This window comes from Camelus bactrianus, chromosome 19 (assembly GCF_048773025.1).
Source record: "Camelus bactrianus isolate YW-2024 breed Bactrian camel chromosome 19, ASM4877302v1, whole genome shotgun sequence".
NCBI lineage: Eukaryota > Metazoa > Chordata > Mammalia > Artiodactyla > Camelidae > Camelus > Camelus bactrianus.
This window is the reverse complement of record NC_133557.1, coordinates 24,374,299-24,397,920: the sequence shown is the minus strand read 5'-3', so window position 1 is coordinate 24,397,920 and position 23,622 is coordinate 24,374,299. Positions and strand designations below refer to the sequence as shown.

At 48.6% G+C, this 23,622-nt stretch overlaps 1 protein-coding gene across 5 annotated transcripts in view; it reads left to right on the top strand.

Annotated features, from left to right (window-relative positions):
• NFATC2 (nuclear factor of activated T cells 2) overlaps window positions 1-23,622 on the top strand; it is a 146,418-nt gene that overhangs the window by 34,192 nt on the left and 88,604 nt on the right. For all 5 annotated transcript variants that reach the window (XM_074347445.1, XM_074347446.1, XM_074347443.1 and 2 more), the window contains exon 3: window positions 191-362. In XM_074347445.1, the coding sequence (XP_074203546.1) occupies window positions 191-362 (172 nt within the window). The remainder of the gene's footprint in view (window positions 1-190; window positions 363-23,622) is intronic.

The following is a 23,622-nucleotide window of genomic DNA, read 5'->3' as shown; positions in this document are numbered from 1 at the left end:
GAATGAAAAAGATCTCTGCTTTGTGACGAGCCCTACCTATCGTGTCTGAGAAGTGTGTGCCTCCCTACAGCCCCATTTTATCATATGCCCATTGGACATGATTTTTGGAAAAGGGGCCATTTATGTTTATTGTACAGGTTGATGGGTTATGACTTACTGCACACATGACCGATTCTGTTTCCTCCTCCAGCATCCCAGTGACTGCATCCCTCCCTCCGCTTGAGTGGCCACTCTCCCACCAGTCAGGCTCTTATGAACTGCGGATTGAGGTGCAGCCCAAGCCACATCACCGGGCCCACTACGAGACGGAGGGCAGCCGAGGGGCCGTCAAAGCTCCGACTGGTGGCCATCCTGTGGTTCAGGTATGGACTTGAGTTCTCTTCCTTTTGTGTCTCCATTTGTCACTGGTTGATTCGCTTCTCTGAAGCTACTGCCTGGTGCTTATTAGGCTGAGTTATGTGTCTTAGCCTCGTACTCCTCTGAGGGATGGAAAATTTGAGATTGAATTAGTATCAGAAGCTAATGCAGCTACTCAGAAGCCAGAGAAAAGAGTCTTCCTGAGCTGGATAAGGATGCTGTTCATGCTCAAGCTACTTCTTCCTTCTCTTTCTGATTGAGGAAGTGCTAGAGGTTTGCAGAGGTTCCTGCATTGAAGGTTTCTGAAGCCATCATTTTGTGTTTAAATTTCAGATGAGAGTCCATTGAGGAAAATCAATATATTGAAAAGTAGGAAAAAGTTAAAACTATGCCTAGTCATGCTACCTAAAATAACTATTATTAGCATTTTCATAGATTTCCTGTCGCCTTTTTTCTATTCATAAACATGACAATGTCTATCACTGTGCATTTATATACTTGATGTTATAGTAGTTTGTACTTTGAATTCTTTTTTTACTTTATATTATAGCATGAGCATTTCCTCCTGTTTTTTCTTGTTATCTTTCATGTCTGTGGCTTTTGATTTAACCTCAGGCTTTTTTTTTTTTTTCCCAAAATAAGTAGAAAACTGTTTTTTTTTTCCCCAAAATAATTAGAGTTGAAATACTCTTAATTGTATAGTCTGGTTAACCAGGAACTGCTGACTGGTGCCCACCAACAACTCAATTAACCAGACCTTTAATACATTTAAATTAATTTAACTTTTTTTTTTTTTTTGTATTTGCCTTAAAGTGAAAGCATTCTATGATGAGAATTCTATGATAAGAATCTGATGCAGTGTGCATCAAAACCCTTCGGAGTAGTTGTTAAAAATGCAAATTTTTTATCATCTCTTGAAACTACTTAATTAGAAGCTACATGACATGAGTTCAGTTCAGACACAAAACAAACATACAAACCCCAAACCCGAAAATCACTGCAGGCAGCTTTGAGTGTGTACACCTGGTTAAGTATGTTAATGATAATATTAGGAACTTATAAATCCTGGCAGTTGCTTTTTCTAAATCCAACATCACAGCCGTCTTGGGATTTGTGTTTATTTGTTGCTTCTTTTCACTGAAAACAAGTCACGTGTAGTAATTGTTGACTGTGTACCGACATTGTGCGGACGGTGTATACTGGACATTGCGGAGACTCTTGATTTTCTTATCTTCCTCTAAAGGTAGTTGAGTTACTGGCTGATCACTTTGAACTTTTGTAGGCTGGATTTTATACTTTCTTAGGGTTAGAGTGTTTCCCATGCCCTTCCACTTCAGAGAGTTAGCCTTCAGTCTCCTTCCTTTGTGGATCTAGTTGAGGCTTGGTTTTGGACCATGTTAGGGCAGGTCTAAAGTAGCCCTTACTCTAAGATGTGACCTTATCCTTAAGGCATAGCTTTCATGGATGCTTTGTGGGGAGGTTACTTCTCTCTGATAGGAGTGCTGCCACCAATATGCCAACCCCACTCAACCTCTGGTCTCTGTTCCCCCTTTTACTCCATAGCAGCCTCTCTCTGGGAAACTCTGCACATCCTTCCTCTGGGCTTACACAGCCCAGCACTTGGCCAAAGACCTGGAGGGCTTGCCTATCACCTCCCTCCTCTCTGATGTCTCACGCACAGAATCCAGCTGCTTCCAGAGTCTGGGACTCTGAACTCTGCACCCCCAGCTCAGCAGGACCGCTGGGTTCTGCTTGAATTCCACCCCCTGCGTGTGGTGGGAAAGCTGTCCCCAGGCAGAAAGCTGGAGCGTACATGGGCTCATCTCTTATGCTTCCTTTCCCTCGTGGTCCACAGTCTCACGTCCCTGCTATCTCATGCCTGAAGACAGGCGACATACTCTTTTGCCCCGTTTTCTACTTGTTTATGGCGGTCAGGCTGATCAGCTACCATTTACTCTGTCACACTCAAAAATTCCTTTTTGGAAAAGAGTCTTCATATCATTGTTGATCGAGGCTTCTAGAATGGGAACCTCCTGACCGGGAGGGTGGTGTTAGTGTATGTTGGAGTCAAAGCCTTTGGTTTTGGTGGAGAGCGAAACTCATTCAAGCCAGTTAGAGAAAGGGGATCTATATGTGAGGCTACTGCGGTAGCATAAAATCAGGCTAGGAGATTCAACTCAAGAAGAACCCGGACTTGAGAAGTCATGGCCCAAGATTTATTTCTTTGCTCAGTCAATTCATCCCACAAGTGGATTCATTCCGTAAGTGTTCATTGAGCACCTACATTTTGCCTTACACTGAGTTGGATGCTCAGATACAATGAAAAATAAAAGCAGAAGTTACAGTCTTCTTCTCCAGGGAGCTCATCATGGTCCAGGGATAGAGAGTCACTGACTAAGTAATCACGCAAATGATAAAATTGCAAATTGTGGCAAGTGGCAGGAGGGAAAAGTACCTGGGGCTCTAGGCATGTAAGATGGAGGAGCCAGTGTAGATGGGGGAAGATTTCTTTGTTAAGATTTCCTTGAGGAAGAGACTGGGGCTGAGGATGCCTAGTGGGGAGAGCATGTGCAAATGCCCAGAGGCAGAAGAAAGCAGACTGGTCAGAGGAACTTAAGGATGTAACCAGACTGTGAAAGGCCAGAGGGGTTGGGTAGGGGGAGAGCATGCAGGGCTTGGGTAGGCATCGGGGAGAGTCTGGCTTTTATCCTGAGATGGGAAAGGCAGGAAAAATATATGAGGAGAAGAGTTAGGGGGTTCTGTCCATGGTGTCTATCCTTTTGGGGCTGCATGACATCTTCATTCTTTGATCATTCAACAAATGTTTGTTGAGCACTGCAGTGTACCAGGCATGGTTCTAGATTCTGGGATGTAGTGTGAATGAAACAGCTGGAAACTCTCACCCTCATGAATTTACAGTTTAGCAAGACGATGCAAACAATAGTTAACACTTAGCGAGTGTTTACCTCTGACCTTAGACCCTGGTTCAAGTGCTGTCTGTGTTAACTTACTTAATTCTCAAAAAAAACCCTATCAGGGAGTTACAGTTAGGTCAGGGAGATGTCAAGGACCTTGTTCAAGGTCATAACTCTGGAATGGTGAACCTGGGATTTGGATCCAGATGTCTGTCTTTGCCTGCTACACAACTTTCCTCATCTTCCACATCTCTCTGCAGATCAGCTTTCCGTGTCTCCTCATTCTCACCAGGCAGAGAAAGCCTGGGGCAAAAATGCCCATACCTCCTGCCTATCAATTTTCTCTGCTGTCCCAATTCTGGCCCCCTCCCCAGCTCATTAGAGCCCCAATCCTGATCCTCAGGGAGATTCTAGTTGGCCCCGGTTGGGAAGAGTACCACCCACTGGTTCAGTTAGCTTGGCTGGAGAAGTTGGGCCACGTGCGGGACCAAGCTCTGCTCACCCACTCATCAGGGGCTGGGGCCATGGAAAGTTCCAGAGAAGGGGATGATCGGGCATGTGCGGTGCCCACTATACTGTGCTGGAAGTTCATGCCCCTCCTTCCAACAGCTCCCAAGGATCCGCCCCCTCTTCATGCTCATAACTTTGAAAACCCAATGTGTGACTTAAAAATTTGTAGCCATATCCTCAAAAGTCATAAAGTGACATCTTAAAAAAAAAATCATTTGAATAGATGGGGTTCCCTTCAAAATGAAACGTGCTAACCCCTGGTTTTGAACCTAGGAAGTCAGTTTTCAAAAAAACTTTGAAAAGTGAAGAGAAGAGGGAACTTTACGCAGACAAGGGCTCTTAACCTTTAAGTAGGTGCGAAAACCCCTTCTGAAGTCGGAGGGCTGCCCTTTCATTCCCAGCAGAGCAGCAAAGCCCTGTTTGGAACCTGGCCTCAGTGCCTCCGCGGGCTTCTCTCTTGATCTCTGCCTCTTTCTTTATCTCTCCATCTGTTTCTATTTCTGTGCCGTACCCCAGCTCCCTTTCCCCCTCTCGATGACTGGTCCCCACCCCTCGCTTTTTTCTTTGCCACACTATAAAACTTCACTTTTTTTTTTTTTTTTGCATGCCTACTGGTTTTATGCTCCTCTTTATATGAAAATAAAATAAGTACATGACCATTTCATTCTCTTTCTTTAAATATAAAGTTTAAAATCTTAAGCATGTATCATGTTCGGCTGTTTTTCTTTGTTTTTTCTCTCTCTCTTGAATGTCACTTGGTCTTGGAAGAAAGTTTGTTCCAAACCTTAAATGCTTCTCAGATCTCGTGATTCATTCATTTGGCGAAAATTTTGTCAAGGCCCTGCTGTGAGCCAGGTACTGTGCTAGGTGCTGGTGATGTAATGACGGGTGAGATGGACACAGGCTGAAGCTCAGGGGGCACTGGATGTGCACAGTGGGCCAGGACGGTTTGGTGTGACCGTTGCTGAGCTGTGGGTGGGTCAGGGAAGCCGGACAAGGGCAATCTGGGATGACACCTGGACTCCAAGGTAGGATGTGACAGCTGATTAGGAGTTCGTCTGTTGGATTCACAGCTTGGGGGCAGCTGCTTCAACAAAGCAAACCGTGCCCAGAAAGTACTATTTGGATGACTTGCTTTAGAGGGAGGAGATGACTTACCAACTGGGGTCTGGAGCAGGTGAGGGAGCCAGCAAAGAAAGGAACATTGCCCTTCCTCCCTCTGTCTCTGTCTCTTTTGGGTGGTGGTGGGAGAGGGTCCTATGCACAAGGCATGACACGTGCAAAGGTCCCGAGGCAGGGAAGAACTTAGTGTATCAGAGGAGCTGAAGGAGGGCTGGTGTCACTTGAGTTTAGCTTGGAGGGTGATGGGTGGCAGGACTCAAGAGCCGAAGTGAGGAGCTGAGGTTTTATTTCAGGGCAAGGAGGAGACAGTGATGAGTTTTGAGTAGGGGAGGAAGGTGATTCTGATTTACTATTTTTATGATCACTTGGGCTTCCCTCCGAGGAGTGGGTTTCTCTAAAGGAGGAAACAGGGAGATGGATTTGATCAGCTGTGGCAGTGGTGAGGTGGCGAGGACAAGGAGGTGGCGGTGGGAGGGGAGGGGATGGATTTCATGGTGTGATCTTCGGGACTTGCTGCTGGCTTAGGTGTGGGAGGTGAAGGCATGCCTGGTGTCACATGCCACGGGGGAAGACTTGGGGGAGGAAGGTATTTTCTTAGGGAAAGATTACAAGTTCAGTTTAGGGTGTGGGAATTAGGAAGGGCTTGTGAGGCGTCCAAGCAAACATGGCAAGTAGGCGGTTGGGTATATGAGCCTGGAGCTCAGAGGCAAAGAAAGTCCTAGGCTGTCTACCTCTGAGGCCTGTGGACTGGCACAGCACCGCATGTGCCATCACTCCAGGGCTCAGTGCTTGTCTACTTGTACAGATTTATTTCCCACACCCTCAGTAGCAAGCTGCATCTCTCCAGAAGCAGTGGAAGTGGACTAAGGAGAGAACCAAAGAAGAGACTGGAGAAGCAGGATTACAAACTGACAGTTCATGGTGGCCAGACAATGAAAGGAAATGACTGAATTGGCCAAATAGGGAGCAGTAGGGAGTGGTGGGGAGTAGGGCACAGCACAGCATGTACCTTGGCTTAAGGAGGCAGCCACTACTCAGCCCCCCTGGGTTATGTCATGTGGGAGCATGGGTCCAAAGTTGCCAGATTTTACACGTTTTTGTTTTTGTTTTTCTTTTCCAGGGGAGCTAAGAATCTGAATTATTATGTGAAATTTCTGATTTTTATCTTTTGGCTACTAAATCAAAGTTTAGGTTAGATTTGACTCAAGGCAAATATTGCCCAGTTCATGTCCTCTGGGGGTTAATAAGGACTGTGCTATGTCAACGTTTATCAGATAGAAAAGGAGATAAGAAAGGCTCTCTTCATACGTTTTCTAAGAGTTGTCCAGTTAGGGAAGGAGCCCTGTTACCAGCCAGACCCAGTCACCTTCTCCTCAAAAGCTCTAAACCTCATTGAACTGGAGCAGGTTCTTTCTGAGGAGCCTGGGAATCTTTGTCCTTTGACCTGACTTTGACCTGTAGGGACTAGAAAAAGGGAACCACGGGACTCCCCTCAAAAGAGCCACATGCCTCTTGGCGGAAACTTGCCATCATTTCCTTGTTCTATTTCAGGACAGGATGCGGTGGTCCTTTGGTGGACAAAACTGTCATTCAAAGGCAGCTTTGCAAGGTTGAGCTTTAAGTGTTTCCATAGCTTTTCAGCTTATGTGATCTAATAACCCCCAGCTGAGAGTAGCCCATGCATTGCCATTGTCACTTAATCCTTTCCCTGCCTGCTTCCAGACCTTTAACCATAATCCTGCCTAGAAATTCCCAGAAGAGGACACTTTGTTATATTCTCTATCCATCCTTGAGTTGGAGCTTTCAATAAACGTTATTCTTACCCCCCTCTGGGACCTGTTTCCAACTGAAAGAATGATTGGAAAGCCATCCTTTTAGTTATAAGGTAATCAAAATATGAGATGGCTTAACCACAGTACACACCTCCAAAGACAATACTCTTGATTCTTGCGAACAGATGTTCAGACATATGGAAAAAACATGGGTCATTCCTTCAGGAGAAATTCCTTGCAGATGCAGAAACCTGATCTCTGTTTCATCCTGGGTACGAGTAATGAGCTTCTCAGGGAGAAGAGTAGGGGGCAGGCGGTGCACCTGTCCAGGTTACCACTTCCCAATCTGGAGGAGGCCAGTGAAGTCTCCAGGCTTTCGTCTCATAAAACAGATTACGGGACAGTGATTTTCATCCTGTGGGATTTCAGCTTTTGTGCTTTCTGCGATTCACTTTAAATTATATCTGCGACAGGGAAGAAAGAAGCCAGATAGGGTTTTCTCCTCACCAGGCGAAACGGGAGTCGTGACAGGGAGCCGTACTTCCCCGGCAGTTGGCTGGGCATGTTGGCTTCTATTGACTGATGAAATGCTGTGCTCGGTGAGGCTGCCTCGGTGACACAGGGAGCAGATCTTGCTGGCACTCATTTGTCTTGATCCAGGCCACTGTGGGCTACTGCAGAAGCCCACTCCCCCCTCCTGGAGAAGGAGAGGAAGAGAGGAGGGAAGCGGTGATCCTTGAGTTTCGGAGGAGGAGCGTGTGTCCTGAGATCATCAGGAGGTTCATTTGGCTCATTCATTCATTTGTTCCAAATATGTATCAAGCACCTTTTAGGTGCCCGGCACTGTTCCAGGCACTGGAAATATGGCTGTGGGCAAAGCAGACAGAAATTCCTGTCCCTGTGGAGCCAGCGTGCTGGCTGCAGTGAGATAAACAAGAAATCTAATAAATAGGAAAATTAAATAGTGTGTTGGAAGGTGATAAGTACTGTGGGAAAATCTCCAGGGCGAGGGGAGTTGGGCGTGGTCAGACAGGCCTTCCTGAGAAGGGGGCGTTTGAGCCAAGAGGGAGAGGCGGGGGTCGAAGGTGCAATTTTTGGGGGTGAATGCTCCCGGTGGAGGGGCGGCCAGGGCCTGGCTGGGTGGGGTCGAGGAACACAGAGGCGGCCTGCGTGGGCAGAGCAGGCTGAGTCAGGGCAGAAGAGTAGGGGGTGGAGGCCCAGAGGAAGGAGGCCGGGCAGACTCAGGCCTTGGACATGAAATACTTTTATTCCCAGGAAGGTGGGGTCTGACTGAGGTGTTAGTGGGAGCCCTCTGGCTGCCTTGCTGGTGAGGTTAGGCCGTCGGGGGGGGGGGGGTGCTGGGCGAAGATGCAGGGAGATGCATGAGGCATGGCTGCCGTGGTCCAGGCAAGGGTAGGGGGGTGGCTGGACTAGGACCAGGGGATGGAGGGCGTAAGAAGTGGTTGGATTCTGGGTCTGTTTTGAAAGTCAGGCTAATGGGATTTTTTTGAGAGATCAGCTTATGGGCGAGAGGCACGTGCGTGGCTGTGGTCCTGGGGAAGGTCTGAGTCCCCAGGGTGGGGCAGGTCTGCCCATCCCACTGAGATTTCTCCTGTTTTCAGAGGGGAGACATCTCCTAGGGGTGATTTAAGGGTGAGGATGGGATGGGTGGGGAGGCGGAGGCCAATTTTAGGAGGAACTGTCTTCGCTGCCCGCTTTTTGTCTGTATCAGTCTCTTGATTGTAACACTGGCCATTAATTTAAGAACATCTTTTATAAGAGTATAGTCCAAACCAAGTGCATCTGTGGGCCAGATGTGGCCCCTGCGTGTGACCTTGGCTGAGGCTGGAGTGGTCCCCAGGGGCCTTGTAACAGCGTGGGGATGGGTGCTGGCCTCCATGGTGAGCCAGGTGGAGAGGAGGAGAGAGAGCCTGGTGCGGGGGCCGCACAGGTGCGGGCGTGGAGTGACGGAGGAGGTGCAGCGTCTGATGGTACCGCGTGCTAACATGCCAGAAACACACCGACGGTAAGCAAGAGGTGCTTTCAGCTCACGTGAGAAAATAAATGATCACGAATGAGCATCAGTCAAGCATTGCCCCTTAATGTAGGCAGAAAACAGAAAGCTTCCAAATCTTGGAGAGAGAATTCTTCCAAAAAGAAAGATTAAGTCTGAGGCTTGCAGTGTTTCTGGCAACCAATGGGAACAGAGAGAACTTCATTTGTTTTACAAATTTTTGGGTCCCTCTTGCGGGCCAGGCACTGGATTGTGACAATAACAGCTTCAGTGACTGGGCACCTACTGGGTACTTTCCTCCGAGTGATCTACTTTGTCTTTGCAGCGATGCCATGGAGTGTAGGTGGTAGAATTACTACTCTCATTTTGCAGACAAGGAAACTGGGATCCAGAGAGGTTAAGCAACTTGGCTGATGTCACCCATCTGGTGAGTGGTGGCTTTGATTTGGACATAGGAGGTCTAAAGCCAGAGCCCCCACTGAACCATCAGTCTGTGCTTCTTTTGGAAACAGAAAGAGTATGTTGTTTGGAGCAAGGGAGTCCTAGCAATCATTCATCAGCTTTGGGACTCTGGGTAACTGGTCGGGCTGCAGTTTCTTTAGAAAATAACGAAAGACCTACATCTTTCAGGTTATTTGCTTTGTTTTGTTAAGAGTTGTTAGGATGCTAAACAAAAGGGCCCAGCGTGATATTTGGCACAAAGTGGGCTTTTAATCTACTGATGTTCTTTTGTTGCATGGAGTGGCTCGGGCAAGCGCGCTGTCCCTGCTCTGGGAATGAGGCTCAGAGGTGTTGAGTGCTTTCCCAAGGAGCACATGGTCACTAGTGACCCTGACCCAGCTCCCCCTGGTGTACCACCTGCGGGAGGGCGTGGTGCTGTTCCTAACCCCACTGACAGATGAGGGCAATGAGGCTCAAGGTCACACCGCTTAGCAGAGGGGACGATGCTAACGTCTGCTTCCCAGGGGGTTTGCAAAGATAAATGACTTAGTACGGTGGAGTGGGTGGAGTGCATAGAGCGGGGTCTGGCATGCACCAAGCGCTCAATGTGTGCGCTTTGTTGTTTCTCGTTACTGTTTATCTTCCTCTGTACCATCCTGTTAGGATGAAAAAGGGAGCCTTTGTTCCCACGTGGAAGTTTTGATTTCACACTGTGACCCTGGAGCTGGGATGGACATAAACTAGATACTGGTGACGCGGATGATGCGAGTGCCCGTCGTTTACTGAGCGTGCGCCTTCTGTGAGGTCAGAGGACTTGCTCAGGACGTGGTGGGGCTGAATTTAAAAGCACATCTATTGGGCTTCTTGGCCAGGTTATTTCCACTGCTGTGTATGATCCTCAGGCCCACTGCTTTGGGGTGTCTGATTCTGAAGTTTCTAACACAGGTTTTAAAAAGTTTGTGTGGGTATATGGGTATATATATACACACACACACAAAGACCTGCATGAATAGATTATATATATATTACATAAATACATATACACATAAAAATATACACATATATAGACACTATATGTGTCTGATGCACAGATACACACATATGTGTAATTTTTATTCAATTATTTTTCTTAGTATATATTCAGTGTTTAAAAAAATACAGAAAAATATAAAAAAGAAACCAAGCAGCACCTTTGTGACCTGGAGAAGAGTGGTCTCATTGCTTTGGCGGGTTTCCTTCTGTCTTTTCTCCCCCTCCTTGCACACGGATGCTCATAGTACCCAGCTCCTGCACTCCCTCCTTGGCTGAGTCTGTATCAGGTTATTTTCATAATATTGAGGGAAAATAGCATTTACCAAGATCTGAGTAAGGTTGGGAATTATTTTAAGTGCCTTCCAAGTATAAATGGATGTAATACCACCATTATTTTCAGGCAGTGCTTGGAGAGACAGAGAGGTTAAGTAACTTGCCTAAGGTCACACAGGAAGTGGGTGAGCCATGAATTAAACCCGGAGGGTCTAGCTCCAGAGCCTGCACACTTAACTAGTTAGGCCACAAAAAAAAGAAACAGAAAGCTATGAGGATCCTGAGATATCTTTCCAGGTTGCTCTCAGGGGCTTTCATTTTTGCTTAGGGCTTTTGAAAAATTCAGGAAATGAAACTAGTCTGGTTGAGCGTCAAGACAAATCTTCCCCCAGCCAGGGTGCTGGGGCTCAGGCTATCAGTCACTGTCTCCCCCACCCACCTGGCTTCCTTCTCTCCCTGGGTTTGGTCGCAGCTGCCAGCAGGCCCCTCCCAGGTGCGGAACAATAGCCGGCTTGTGGGGCCCCATGACCTCGCAGGGGACGTGGACTCCCGAGCCTGTCCCCGTGTGAGGGCCCAGAGCCCGAGGACCCAGGGAGGTCAGTGTGGCCTACACTTGGGCTCTGAGACGTTGGCATCTCCAGAGGGTTTAGCTCCCAAATGCAAACTATGAACATGAGACCTATGTCTACGTGGTCATGGGACCTGCCTGGCCATCCTTGCCTTTCACCCTGAGTTGTTCTCATCACGCCAGTGGCATGATTAAGAACAAGGACAGTCAGACCTCCTGGGCTCAGTGTCCCCAAGGGGCAAATTGGACAGAATGTCACTTATCTTATAGGATTTCTGTAGGAGATGTGTAAGATGGTACGAAGTACAGGCTGCTCTCGTTTCTTTAATAACTTAATTTGGGAGAAGGAAATGCATTCACATGATGCAGAATTTGAAAGGTACAAGGGAGGCAAAGGACAAGACCCGCCTCCTTTCTCATACCTAGGTGGCCACCTGTTCTCCCTGAGGCCCCAGTGTCACTAGTTTCTTGAGTGTCCTTCAAGAGGGAATTTGTGTCTGCCCTTGTGGTTGGATGCATTCGTATTGCCATCAGCTGCAGCATAGTAGTTTATAAAGGATTTGGCAGAATGCCCCACACGTTATTAAAACTCCCAATAAATGATCAAGGCATTTGTTACTATTGAGCTTAAAAAGGCATCGCATTTTGATTTTCCAAATAGGAAGTAAAGCTGAGTTAATCTTCGTGGCACCATTTGTTTACTCAAATAGACCTCTTGTGAAACTTAGATTTCTGTTAAGGGAATCCCATCTTCCTTATTTGACATTTATTATAGCACTGTAAATATTGGCCTAATGAATACAGTTTTTGAAAGCTGTCTCACATAAATGTTTGTTAAGCCTTGGCTTTACCTGACACCCCCCCCCACTCCACCCCCGGCTTAGTGATGTAAAATAAACCATCAGCATACACTGGTTGTATCCCACGGCTAGGCCTGTATCCTTTCCTTCTCCATCAGAAAATGATACATTGAAATTAAAAGCAGTGGATGGTAGCAGCGAGGGCAGGATGCCATGGTTACAAAAGAAGCAAGCGAAGTGTTGCATGGGATCAAGTGGTTTTCCACTTATCTCTTATTTATTCAACAAATATTGATTGAGCTCCCACCATACGCCACTGTGTGTGGTGCTCCCCACTCAGTTTGCTCTGCGGACCAGCAGCACAGACCTCCCCTGAGGCTTGTTCAAAATGCAGACGCTCAGGCTCTGCTGCAGCCTGCGGAGGAATCTGCCTTTTACAGGATCCCCTGGTGATGGGTCTCCACGCTGGATGCTGAGGCACATTCTAGCACAGGGTTGTTAAACTATGCCATCCAAGTCCGGCCCGCCACTTGCCTTTCTAAATAAAGTTTTATTAGAATGTGGCCGCGCTCACCTATTTGCTTATCATCCGTGGCTGCTTTTGTGCTGCAATGGCAATGTTGAGTCCTTGCGACAGGGATTGTATGGCCTGCAAAGCCTAAAATAGTTACTGTCTTGTCCTTTACGGGAAAAGTTTGCTGACTTAGTGAACAGAGCAAAATCCCATGTTCTCATGGAGCTGGTGTTCTGGTGGAGGGAGACGTGCAGCAAACGAATCAATCTACACTATGTCAAGTGGTTAAAAAAAAAAGCAATAAGGAGAAAAATAAGGCTTGGTGAGGGGATGGAAGGTGATTGTGAGGTGGTGAGGAAGCTATTTAGGGAAAAACTTTCTGAAGAGGTGACATTTAACCAGAATTTTGAGTGCAGTGAGAGAGTAAGCTGTGTCTTGAGGAAAAGTGTAGGAGAGGGAACGGCTAGTGCAAAGGTCCTTTCTTGGTGTCCACTGTGGCCATCAATTCAGAGGTGGGGTCTGATTAGAAGTTAAGTATTGACAGTGAACTTGATTTTGTGTGTGTGTGTGTGTGTGTGACCTTTGGTGTGGCATTTCAGTATCTTTTGTATGACTATGGAATGTAGACAAAGGTCCCCAACTCGCAGCCCAGGGAAGTCTTCTGTATTTCATTGAGTACAGTTGCACAGGCTGTGCACTGCATATTATGAGGGCATCACTCATATTTGCATATTTATCAAGATAGTGTTCTGACACGTCTTCTCAGGGTGCAGAGGAAGAGGTGTCTTTTCCTAATTTGTACAAAAGTGCCAGGCAACTTAGCCGTGGCCCTGGTGGTATAATTCTTAGAAAAAAATCTGACTGTGAATGTCTTTCATCTCTGTACTGGTTGCTCAGCTCAGTTACATTACCTGGCCCTTTAAGGTATTTGAATTTAACTCTTGATAGCAAGAGACATTTCCACTAGTCTAAGGCTGCCTTGCTCCATTATTTTCTTTTTTGCATATGGGGTTTTCATTGCTTTCTCCTTTCTCCCTCTAACCAACCAGACTGGCTGGGACAGTGGAGAGAGCCTTGTTGGCTTCCACCTCTGCCTGCATCTGGCTGTGCAACCCCCGCCCACACCCTTCTTCTCTCTGAGCTGTGGGAGCCTCCACTCCAAAACGAGGGGGTGTTGCTCCGGAACCTCCCTCCCACCTCTAAACTTACACGATTCTATGACTCAGATTAATAAATATCACCTGAATAGAAGTGCCTACATTTACTTCTGTTCCCTTTGAGGTGGGAGTTCCAGCTTCTTTTCACCTTGGCCTGCCTTAACTTGCATCGTTTCCTACCTCCAGAGTTGACTCATTCACAGACTTGAAGCTGATTTTTTTTTTTTTTTTTAGAGTTTGGGGATGATTGAACTAGAAGGAGACTTAGAAATCAACTAGCTGAATGGCTGGTGTGTCAAAGTCACATGTCATTTTACTGAGGGCTTCAGCTACCATTTTACTGAGGGCTTCAGTTACCATTTTACTAAGGGCCAGACTTTCTGCTAAGCTAATGTCTCACTCAGTCTCACACTGAGTACTTGAGGTAGGTGCCACCATCATCAGTTTGCATTTGCCAGATGGAGGCTCAGAGAGGTGGTGTGAGTTATAAAGATTACACAGTGACTGAATTGGCAGAGCCACTACTCAGACTGTTAAAAGCAGAGGTTAGGTATGTATTATTTATCAAACATGTACAGTATGCCAGACATTATCTAAGCACCAGCTTGCGTTACCCATAGTTACTCTATGAATTTGGTCGTGTTATTTTATAATGAGAAAACTGAGTCCCAGAGAAATGTGTGACTTGCCCAGGGCAAGGCTTATGCAGGTAGTGAGTGGAGCCATTTCAGATTTCTGATCTCTTTCTCTTTCTCATGCATTTCTCTCTGCTTTGTGAGCTTTTACATGCATCCTGTTTAGCTGTTGGCATCGGTCACAGGTCTTTGTATCTGTGCCAGGGAGGGGGTTGCTGATACTCTGGTGGCCCCTGGCTCGACCGTGTCTTACCACCTTCCCTCTGCTCCCTGGGGCTGAGTCGTCACTGTCGCTTGTCTGGGTGACAGCTACAGCTTCCTAACTGTAGGTTTCTTTGTCTCCACTTAAGCCCCTGATCCAGTCTGCTCCCCACACAGTAGCCAGAAGGATCTGTTTCATATAAGAATGGGTCCTTGTTCTGAATCGTTCTGTGTCTCCCCTCTCACTCAGTACACACAGACTCCTTACCATGGACTGCAAGGCCCTGTGTCACCTGGTCCCCACCTGCCTCTTTGCTCTTCCTCACTCACTCCCCTTTCACCCTACTGGCCTCTTGCTATTCTTCAAACTCTCCAGGCAGGCTCCTCAGGGCCTTTGCACTTGCTCTTCACGTCCCCAGTTATTCCACACAGCTCTCATCTCTGCTTCACTCAGGTCTCACTTTTAATTGTCACCACAAAGAAGCTTTCCCTAATTCCTCTGTCAAAAAAGCTACCCCCTTCTCTGCCATCCCCTGCCTCTCTACTTGTTTTTTCATAGCCTGGTGTATCCCTGCTTCCTCCCTTCCATCCTTCCCTCTTTCCCACTTATCCGCCCGCCCACCCACTCTCCATCATTGCTCCATCCCAGCCCCAGGCATAGTGCCCATCACATTAAGGCTCTTAGTCTGTGCATGAACAACAGCCGAGTGAGCGTCACTGCTGCTCCTCGGAGGATTTGTGAGCCCCAGTTTGCCTCGGCCGCTTGGACGAGCGATGCCCGGGGAGTTGGGGTGATGGATTTGCTGACACAGGCGGCCCCTCAGTGGCTTTCCTGTGCTAACGGAAACGGAGGAAGGAAGTGACAACAATTAAGAAGGACCAATTCAGAGCTCTGGGACATGCCCAGGCTTCCGCGGGCCCTCGGCTCTTTGCCCAACGTGACTCGGGCTCCCCTGAGGCAAACAGAAGTCGTGACTTGATGGAATGGGCACAAGTTAGTTTTATAACGATTAAGAAGAAGGGAAAAAAAACCCCCTTCTTTTTCACTTTCCTTTTTTTAATCAAGAAGTATGCCGTGGGTGTTTCCTTGTGGTTTTTAGTCAAAGAGAGGATTGTTGTCAAGCCCCGAGTTCCCCGGGGGGCCACAGCTTCGCGTGTGTCTAACTTTAACTTTGAACTGCTGCTTTTAGGGCTGGGTTAGGATTGGGGGTCTTGGGGTCCGTCTCTGAACAAGGCAGCAGGCTTGTTTATTGTGCTCCAAGGGCCCTGTCCGCACAGGCCGCCTCCCAGGGCTGCTCCCGGCTTCTTCCTGGCCCGGCGCAGGGGGGCCAGCCGAGGGGGCGGGAGGAGCTCCCAGAGCTGGGTGCCGAGTGGGTGCCGGCTCCCGGGGGGCGTCCCAGCGGGGTCCGGGCCGCTGTGCAGACGTGGGGCCACATCCGGTTCAGTGTCCCTGCGGCGCTGCCAGCGTGTATCTCGGGAGCCCGTGCTCCTGCTCTGGCACATTCTTTTCGTGTGTGTTTATGTTTTGGTTGATTGGCTATTTTTCTTGCCAGGGGAGCAGAAGCATTGACTCTGTGACTTTGGCCCCAGGGTCAGTGCCGAGGTCAGGCAGGCACGTTGCTGGCCCCTCCTTGGGCAGGGGCGCCACCCTGGCAAGTTCACGGCCAGGTGACAGGTGGGACTTTGGGAAGCTGGGACTTGCTGGGGACCTGGGTGTGAGTCCTGCCTTGTGGTCAGCCCCACATCCCCTCTCCGGGCCAGGATGGGAGTGGCCTTTCCCAGCAGGAGGCTGTTCATCACCTCTTGCACCGTCTGCTGACCCCAAGCTGAGCTGCTGAGAACAGAGTGCACCGTGGTCGCAGTGCCCCTGGATGGCACCCTACCATCTGCCCCAGAACCTTGCAGGGGTATCTAGGAAATTAGGTTGGCCAGCAGCCTTCATCCAGTCAGCAAATATTTACCAAGTGCCAGCTGTGCACCCTGGATGGAGAGAAAAATAAGGTTGTTCCTGCCTTCAGGGAGCCCTCAGTCCGCTGGGAGAAGCTGAGAGGGGAAAAATTGAGGTCCTAAGAGAGGCAGTTTAACAAAGACGTCAGTATCAGGGGGAAGAGAGCCAGATGGTCTGGGTTGGAGTCCAACTCTGCCACTGGCTGTGTGACATTGGGCAAGTTACTTAAACTCTCTGTGGCTAAATAATGAGGTGATGATGGTACTCAAAAAAAGAGATGACGACTATAAAGCACTGAGCAGAGGGTATGGTAGAACAAATCCAGTAAATGCGTTTGTTTTTTTTTTTAAACTGAGTTAATGGCTGAAGTAGACAAGGGATGTAACAGCAGGAGAGGGAGTTGAGGGTCTGGGCTGAACTGCTCACTCTGCCTCAGGGAATCTGGAGCAGCTTCTTGGAGGAGGTGACATTCAAGTGGGGTGTTGAGAGACGTAAAGAAAGAATGATCCAGGCTTCAGGAATAGCCTGGTAAGTCGTGCAGAGGTGACAGCACACTGCCTAAGAGCCCGAAGCCTGAGTCTGTCCACAGATGCTTTTAGCAGCTCAGGATTTCAATCAACAGGTGACACTAGTCACCAACATTTACAAATTAGGAAATTTCTCATAAAAAGCTGGATTCCTGCCTGAGGTTAATGATCAGAGGAGCTGGGGATATGGCACCTGCATCCTGCCTGGTAATGGTGGTCAGGAGCTGGGGGGGCCGCCCTCCCTTTAGACCAGAGCTGGGCTCCCAAGTCCCCCCAGTTGTAATCCGGCCCAGTTTGCTTGTTCAAGTCCCTTACCATGTTCCTCTGGGCACCTTATTGGTGACCCTGGACAGGGATTTGTTACCTGTTTTGGGAAATGCTTGGAAAAATATACCCAGAGCTCAATGACTTTAAAGTCTAAGCATTTACTCAAAGTTTTATTTTTTTTCCGATATTGAAGTGAGACTTTTAATTATCAAGTTGACCTTCTCTTCTCACATTACTGTCCTTTAAGTAGAAGCGGGAAGGGGTCTGTTCTGATGCACAAGATCTTTCACATGGAAAAAGCAGGGATGGCTGAGGCCTGAGCGAAGTCCCTCTTCAGGCGACACACTTGGGTGTGGACCTGGCCAGCGCAGTTGATTTGAGCTCCTCTCACCTGGGAGCGGGGACAGATGCATTTGATTGTTGGCCTCAAGCTCGGAAAGTAACAGAATTGAACTCCACGGATTTGTATCAGGGAGCTGGTTCGCTTCCCCCGGTCCCTCAGCTTCCATGCTTGCTAAAAACCAGTGCTGCCAAATTTATTTGCCTTCTGCCCGTCAGCAGAGGAAATCCCAGCTCCGAACTGGACGAGGCTGAACCCCAAGCGGGGTACATACACCATACATACTGACACAGCGCTGAGCTGCTTCTCAGGCATTTAAGATGGAATGTGTGTCCCCTCTCCCCATGGAAACTATGGAGAAGCCGCTTTCTCTTTGAGCTGAACCTTACAGTAATGCTGGCGTCCCTGTGAGGAAGGAGGCCTTGGGGCGAGCTGGGACTCTGGCCCCGCAGAGTTGGTGGGGTCTTACTTTGCCCATCTGGGGGTCAGTGCCTGTCGGGTGGCCATGTGTCCAAGTGTGGAGGAGTCGCAGGTGCGGGCATGCCCATCTGCAGTCACGTTTGGTACAGTGAGTGGCCGTCATCTCTGTCACCATCCTTCTCAGTTAACACAGGACTTTGGAGCTTGGGCGGCCACCCAGGCCTCGCTAATCCTGCAGGAGTTAGAGTGAGTGTGTCCTTCTTACAACAAACTTCATTTCCCTTTCCTTCCAAAAGTCCTTCTTGGCAAACTGTGGCTTCTCAGCCTCTCACCTCCCTGCCACGGGAGGTGAGAATCTCTCCCTTGCTGTGAGATGACCCGGTGGGGGCTTCACTGCTGGCAGCCAAGTTCCAGCCCCTCACACCTCCCAGGTCCCATGTCTTGGGACTCGGATGGAGCCATGCTCAACCCTTGGCGGGGTAGGTTGCTGACTGAACAAACAAAGATCTGAAAATAGTAGCAAAGGAAAGGGCTGTGGGGCATGAAATAACAAACCTTTTAAGAGTGAAGTGTAAGAGAGTCACTGATGTGCGCTGCACTTCCACTTGAGAGTAAAAGGACAATTTTTAAACAAAGAGGAAATAGGAGGAGCAGGTGTAACAGAAAAGCCATGCACTGGGGAAGCCTCTGGACGTGCGTTTGGTTTCCAGTTGTGTCCCTTCTGAGCTGGGCACCTTAGGCAGCTCACTTAGCCTCTCTGAGCTAACGTCTGCAGGCACAGTGCCTGATGTGGGGCTTGGCATGGGCGGCAGCATGGGCCTCGCCCCTCTTCTCTGTTCGAAGGAGGACTAATGAACCAATTAATGATGACCGTGAGCTGCCTTAGAGAAAGGTTTGAAGTTATGATGGCGATGCTGCTGGTGATGACGGTGACTGACATTTGCTGAGCACTTACTATGGGCCAGGTGCTGTTCTAAGCTCTTTACATGTATTGTATCATGTAGTCCTCACCGCAGTGAGGGCTCCTGGGTGGGTGTCTGTTATTATCCACCTCATGCAGTTGCGGGCCAGTGTTCTGTAGCCCTGACGAATCTTAGATCGGAGGTGGAGATGGGTCAGAGCCACCAGGTCCCGGGCCAGACTTCTTGCTTGGTGTTTCTAGCCGTCCCGGTGGGAGAGCATGCTGCCCGGGATCCTGGTGCTGGTGAGGGGGCTGTACGTAGACCCAGCTGCCCTCGATGCCCCGGACTCTGTCCCTGCCACCGTGCGCACCCTGGCCTCTTGGAAGATCAGCGCAGTGGGGTCTTCCTAGGGCTCTGGGCCAGGTTGCTGCTTCTGCAGAGCTGCCTCCGATGGAGGAGCTGCCTCGCATTCACGGCCTGGTGAGTGAGAACCACATAATGGGAGGCTCTCTCACCCTGAGAGGATGGGAGGTTCATCGTGTCCATCGGGGACGTTCACCCCGTGAGTGGAAAGGTGGGCAGAGTTGCCTGTAAGACCAAATCTATTTCTCCAGTATATCATTGATTTCACATCATGCAGACGTGACATGATGCCACCAAAACTCACAACAGCCCCTTGAAAGCCCAGTGAAGATGCTGGATACTGTTTATTGAGCACTGATTACGTGCTGGCACTCAGAGTCACACGTGTGACAACTCGTCTCCTCCTCGTGACTCTATGAAATACATAGGTGCTGTTTCCATGTTCGACACGTACAAGCGTGTTTGGAGGGTCTGAGGGACTTGCCCAAAGTCCCCAGCCAGTGAGCTCAGCAGCTGGGACTTGAGTTTGGGTCTGCCAGCTCCCAAGCCCCAGGCCTGCACCGCTGGGTTCAACTGCTTTGAATTCTCTTCTGGTTTCCTGATGGCCAGACCAAGACTCAAGGCCTGGGTGACTCTGCAGATGCCACCTGGTTGACCAGAGGCCCAGGCTTGCGGGCTCAGCGTCCTGTCCCCTTGCAGATGCTGGCCCCAGGCTGTGGTCACCAGCGCTGATGCTGCAGTTCTGTGCAGACACGGACATGGGGGTGACCTGGGAACACAGGGTGACATGAAAGGAACACGCTTGGCCTTGACAGGGGCCCAGTCCCGGCACTCACTGGAGGCAGTTGAAAGGAAAACTGCAGATAAGGAGATGCTTTATCACGCCTCTTGACAGGCTGCGCTTCCTCCCTTCTGCTGCGCGAGCCTTAGACCTCTTCCAAGTCCCTGGCATGGAGCCTTGGCCGCCTCCCACTCCCACCGCGGGCTCCAGTGGGGGAGGCCGTGCGCGGTGGAAGTGGGCCTGGGGCGGGTGGGTGCCAGCCCTTTGAAACCCTCCGAGGGGGCCCACGCCGCCCTTATCTTGGCCTGTTGGTGTTTCTGGGCCGGAAAAGGGAAGCACAAAGAGGAAAGGCTTCCTCCGGTGGCTTTTGTATTTGGTTCACATTAAATGAGACCGGGCCGGGTTTTTGTTGTTTGTTTTCCCACTTTTCAGCGCAAGGGTGATGGATGATTCTTGGCGTTGCTGGCGCCCGGTACTCGGGGGTGGCACGCCACACGCCAGGCCACACTCACGCACGCTCATGCCCGGCGGCGGTGCAGAGTTTCCCCTGTGGCTCTTGGACCAGCCCGGGGCCCTGCCCGGTCTGAGCAGGGTCCTCTGGCCCCCAGGTGAGCCCCACGGAGCTCCGCCGAGAGCCCGGCGGTGCCAGGGTGTGAAGGGCTGTGAATTCATTCACTCCAGGGCCCTGGCAGCCGGTGGCCTTGTCTAGACAGGAAGATGTGTGTGATTGGATTGAAAGACCAGGCTCTAGCTCCTGCTGGGGTGAGAGAGAGCCTGCAGCATCAGGGCCAGGTATACGGCCCAAGAGGAGCCCAGGCTGGTGAATGAATGCAGGGGCGTTCGTGGCACTGCCAGGGGGTGCAGGGCACAGGAGGAGGGGCAGGGAGGTGAGGGTAGGCAGAGAGAGAGGGAGCCAGACCATAGTGAGATCCTTCCACCTTTCATGGAGAGAGAGGCTGGGGGCAGGTGTCCGTGTGCCCTCTCAGTCAGTGGGAGAGGAGAAGGTGAGAAATGGACAGACAGATAGAGGGCAGCTATGCACGTAAACAGATGTGTGTGGAGACCCATGTGTACCCAGGGGTATGCCCCTGCCCAGTTTTACTGGCTTGTAGGAGCCAAGTGTTCACTTTTTTCCGGAATTCTACTACATTTTCTTATCTTCTGTGCCCTGAGGTTTTTAACATCTACTGTCTCCATCCGTCGGACATCATCTGTGATGGTCTGCCATTGTCCATCTCGTCCCACATCTGGTGACATCACGTTGGTAGGCTGAAATCAGCCGCGGTGGGAGTATTTACACCACAGAAATCGGCAAACAGTACAAACTGAGCTTTTCCCGTGGAGAACTGGGTGTTAGACACTTAGCCCACGCTGGGTGCCCTGCAGATGCTCGCACAGAACGAGGAAGGCAGGCAGGCGGGCAGGCGGGCGGGCAGGCAGGCAGGCAGGCAGGCAGGCAGGCAGGCGGCTGCCTGACGAAGGACCACTTCTGGTTTTGGGAAAATGCATCCAATTTTTATACATGGTTGCTTTTCTTTTTTCCAGCCTCTTCTCTGCACACAGGACCCCTCTCCTAGCTCGGGGGCAGGGCAGCGGTGCTTTATCTTCTTGTAGAGCTTCTTGACTCCTTGAGCAGAAGGTTTGATGAGCCTCTCCTGTGTCTGGGCACTGACGCAGGTGGTTTCTTAACCAGTCCCTTGATGATCGCCTGGCTCCCCAACCCTGGTTGTGCTTCTCCCTAGCGCCGCCTGGAACGTGCTTTGTGCATCAGTCAGTGTTCTGCAAACTTGGGTTCCCTGAGGTTCCCTGGTAGATGAATTCGGTTGTACTTAAGCAGCATTTGAAAAAATATTTGCAATTATTTTCTTGTTTTGTTTGTGTATTTATGTGCATCTTTGATTGCCAATTGGTAATCCTGGTTTCCTATTTGTGGCAGTGACATAAAGTTTGTTTATTTATTCTTTTAAAAATTAATTATGGAAAATTTCAAACATACATAAAATTAGAATGTTACAGTGAGCCCCCTATATACCCATCACTCAACAGCTGTCAATATTTTGCCAGCATTGTCTATCGAAGGCTTTTGAAGACGGTTATTGTATATCCAAATACATCTAGTAGCTTTAACTCAAGGGCTTACTGATTTTTTTTTTTTACTTTAAAAAAATTGAGCTATAGTTGCTATACAATTTTATATAAGTTACAGGTGTAAAACATAGTGATTGACAATTTTTAAAGGTTGTACTCCATTTTTAGTTGGTATAAAATATTGGCTCTCTTCTCTGTGATGTACAGTATATCCTTGTAGCTTATACATGATAGTTTGTATACATATTTATGGTAAACATATAGTATATGTTGTATAAATATTTGTATAGCTATATAGTGTATAAAAATAAAGTTCATTTTAAAATAAATTTCTATAAGTAAAAATATGAGTTACATTTTAAAGGGGAAAATTCAGTGTCTAATGGTAAAAGCTGAGGAATGTGACTAGAGAGTGATTAAGGTTTGAGGACACTGTGTGGCCCCTTGTGGGGGTGCTGTCTCCTCTTTTGGAGGCAGTAGGAGCAGAATGTCATACAGTGGTCAAGGGAATGGGCCTTGGTGCTAGATATGCCTGGTTGGAACCCTGGCTTCTCCCTTCCTGGCTGTGTGACTTTGAATAAATTGCCTAATCTCTCTGTGCCTCAGTTCCCTCTTGTAGACAATAACAGTACCTACCTCACAAGGTTGCCAGGAGGACTGAATGAGTTGACAGATCTTGGTACTTAGAACAGTGCCCAATATTTAGCAAGCTCTCAATACATTATTAGCTGCTACTGTTGTTGTTATTATTATGATTAATTATAGCATCCCCTGTTATACAGATTTTCCCTAGCGTGGCCTTTTTGTGAATAGACAGTGCTCAACAAATATTTGTTGACTTGACTTGAATTTAAAATTTTTAGAAAGCTGCCAGGCTTGGCACCTTTCAACCAGGAAAAAGCAATTCGGAGACCAGACAGAAAGTAAGCAGCAATTTTATTTCTAGCGAGCACCATCGTCACCCCTGCATGTGTCAGCCAGCCTTTCTAGATGCTCACTCCGATTGTGCTCAAGAGGGCGAGCAGTCTTGCAGACTGACTTGGGTGTTGCTAACCCGAGATGCTTCTGAGCAGTTGGATTTTTTGACTCTTTGTATGTGAGTTTCTTTCAGATTCACCTTTGGTACTGGCTCTTTAGAGAAATCATTTTTTGTGAAACCTTTTGTAAGGCAAGCTTGTGCACCAATATGTCTGCTCTTTGAACCTTGAGTTTTGTTTAGTTTTGTTTTTTTTTTTAACTGAGGTTCACCTAAGCACGGTCATTTTATTCCCATTGAGATGCAGTAGAGGGGAACATGAAGGCATGGAGGAAACAATATTAATGGTGATAGGATGAAAGTCTTTTAATTAGGCTTAGGGTTAGTTGCATCTAAAAGAAACCCACAGTAATTGTTTCCTAAACACTCAAAATTTTATTTTCTTATGCAGAAAGTCTAGAAATGGGTCATCCACAGTACTATGAAATCATTAGGAATCCAGGCTCCTCCTCTCTTTCTGTTCCACTCAAGTTCACCTCATGGCCCAAAATAATTGCTAGAGCTGCTGCCATCACATCCATATTCCAACCAGTGTAATTCCAAGGAAGAAAGAAGATAAGGCAAAAGGGCCCACTCCTCAGCTATGTTACCTTCCTCTGGGGAATGTTTCTTTAAGTCCTCCCCACACTTTTACTTACA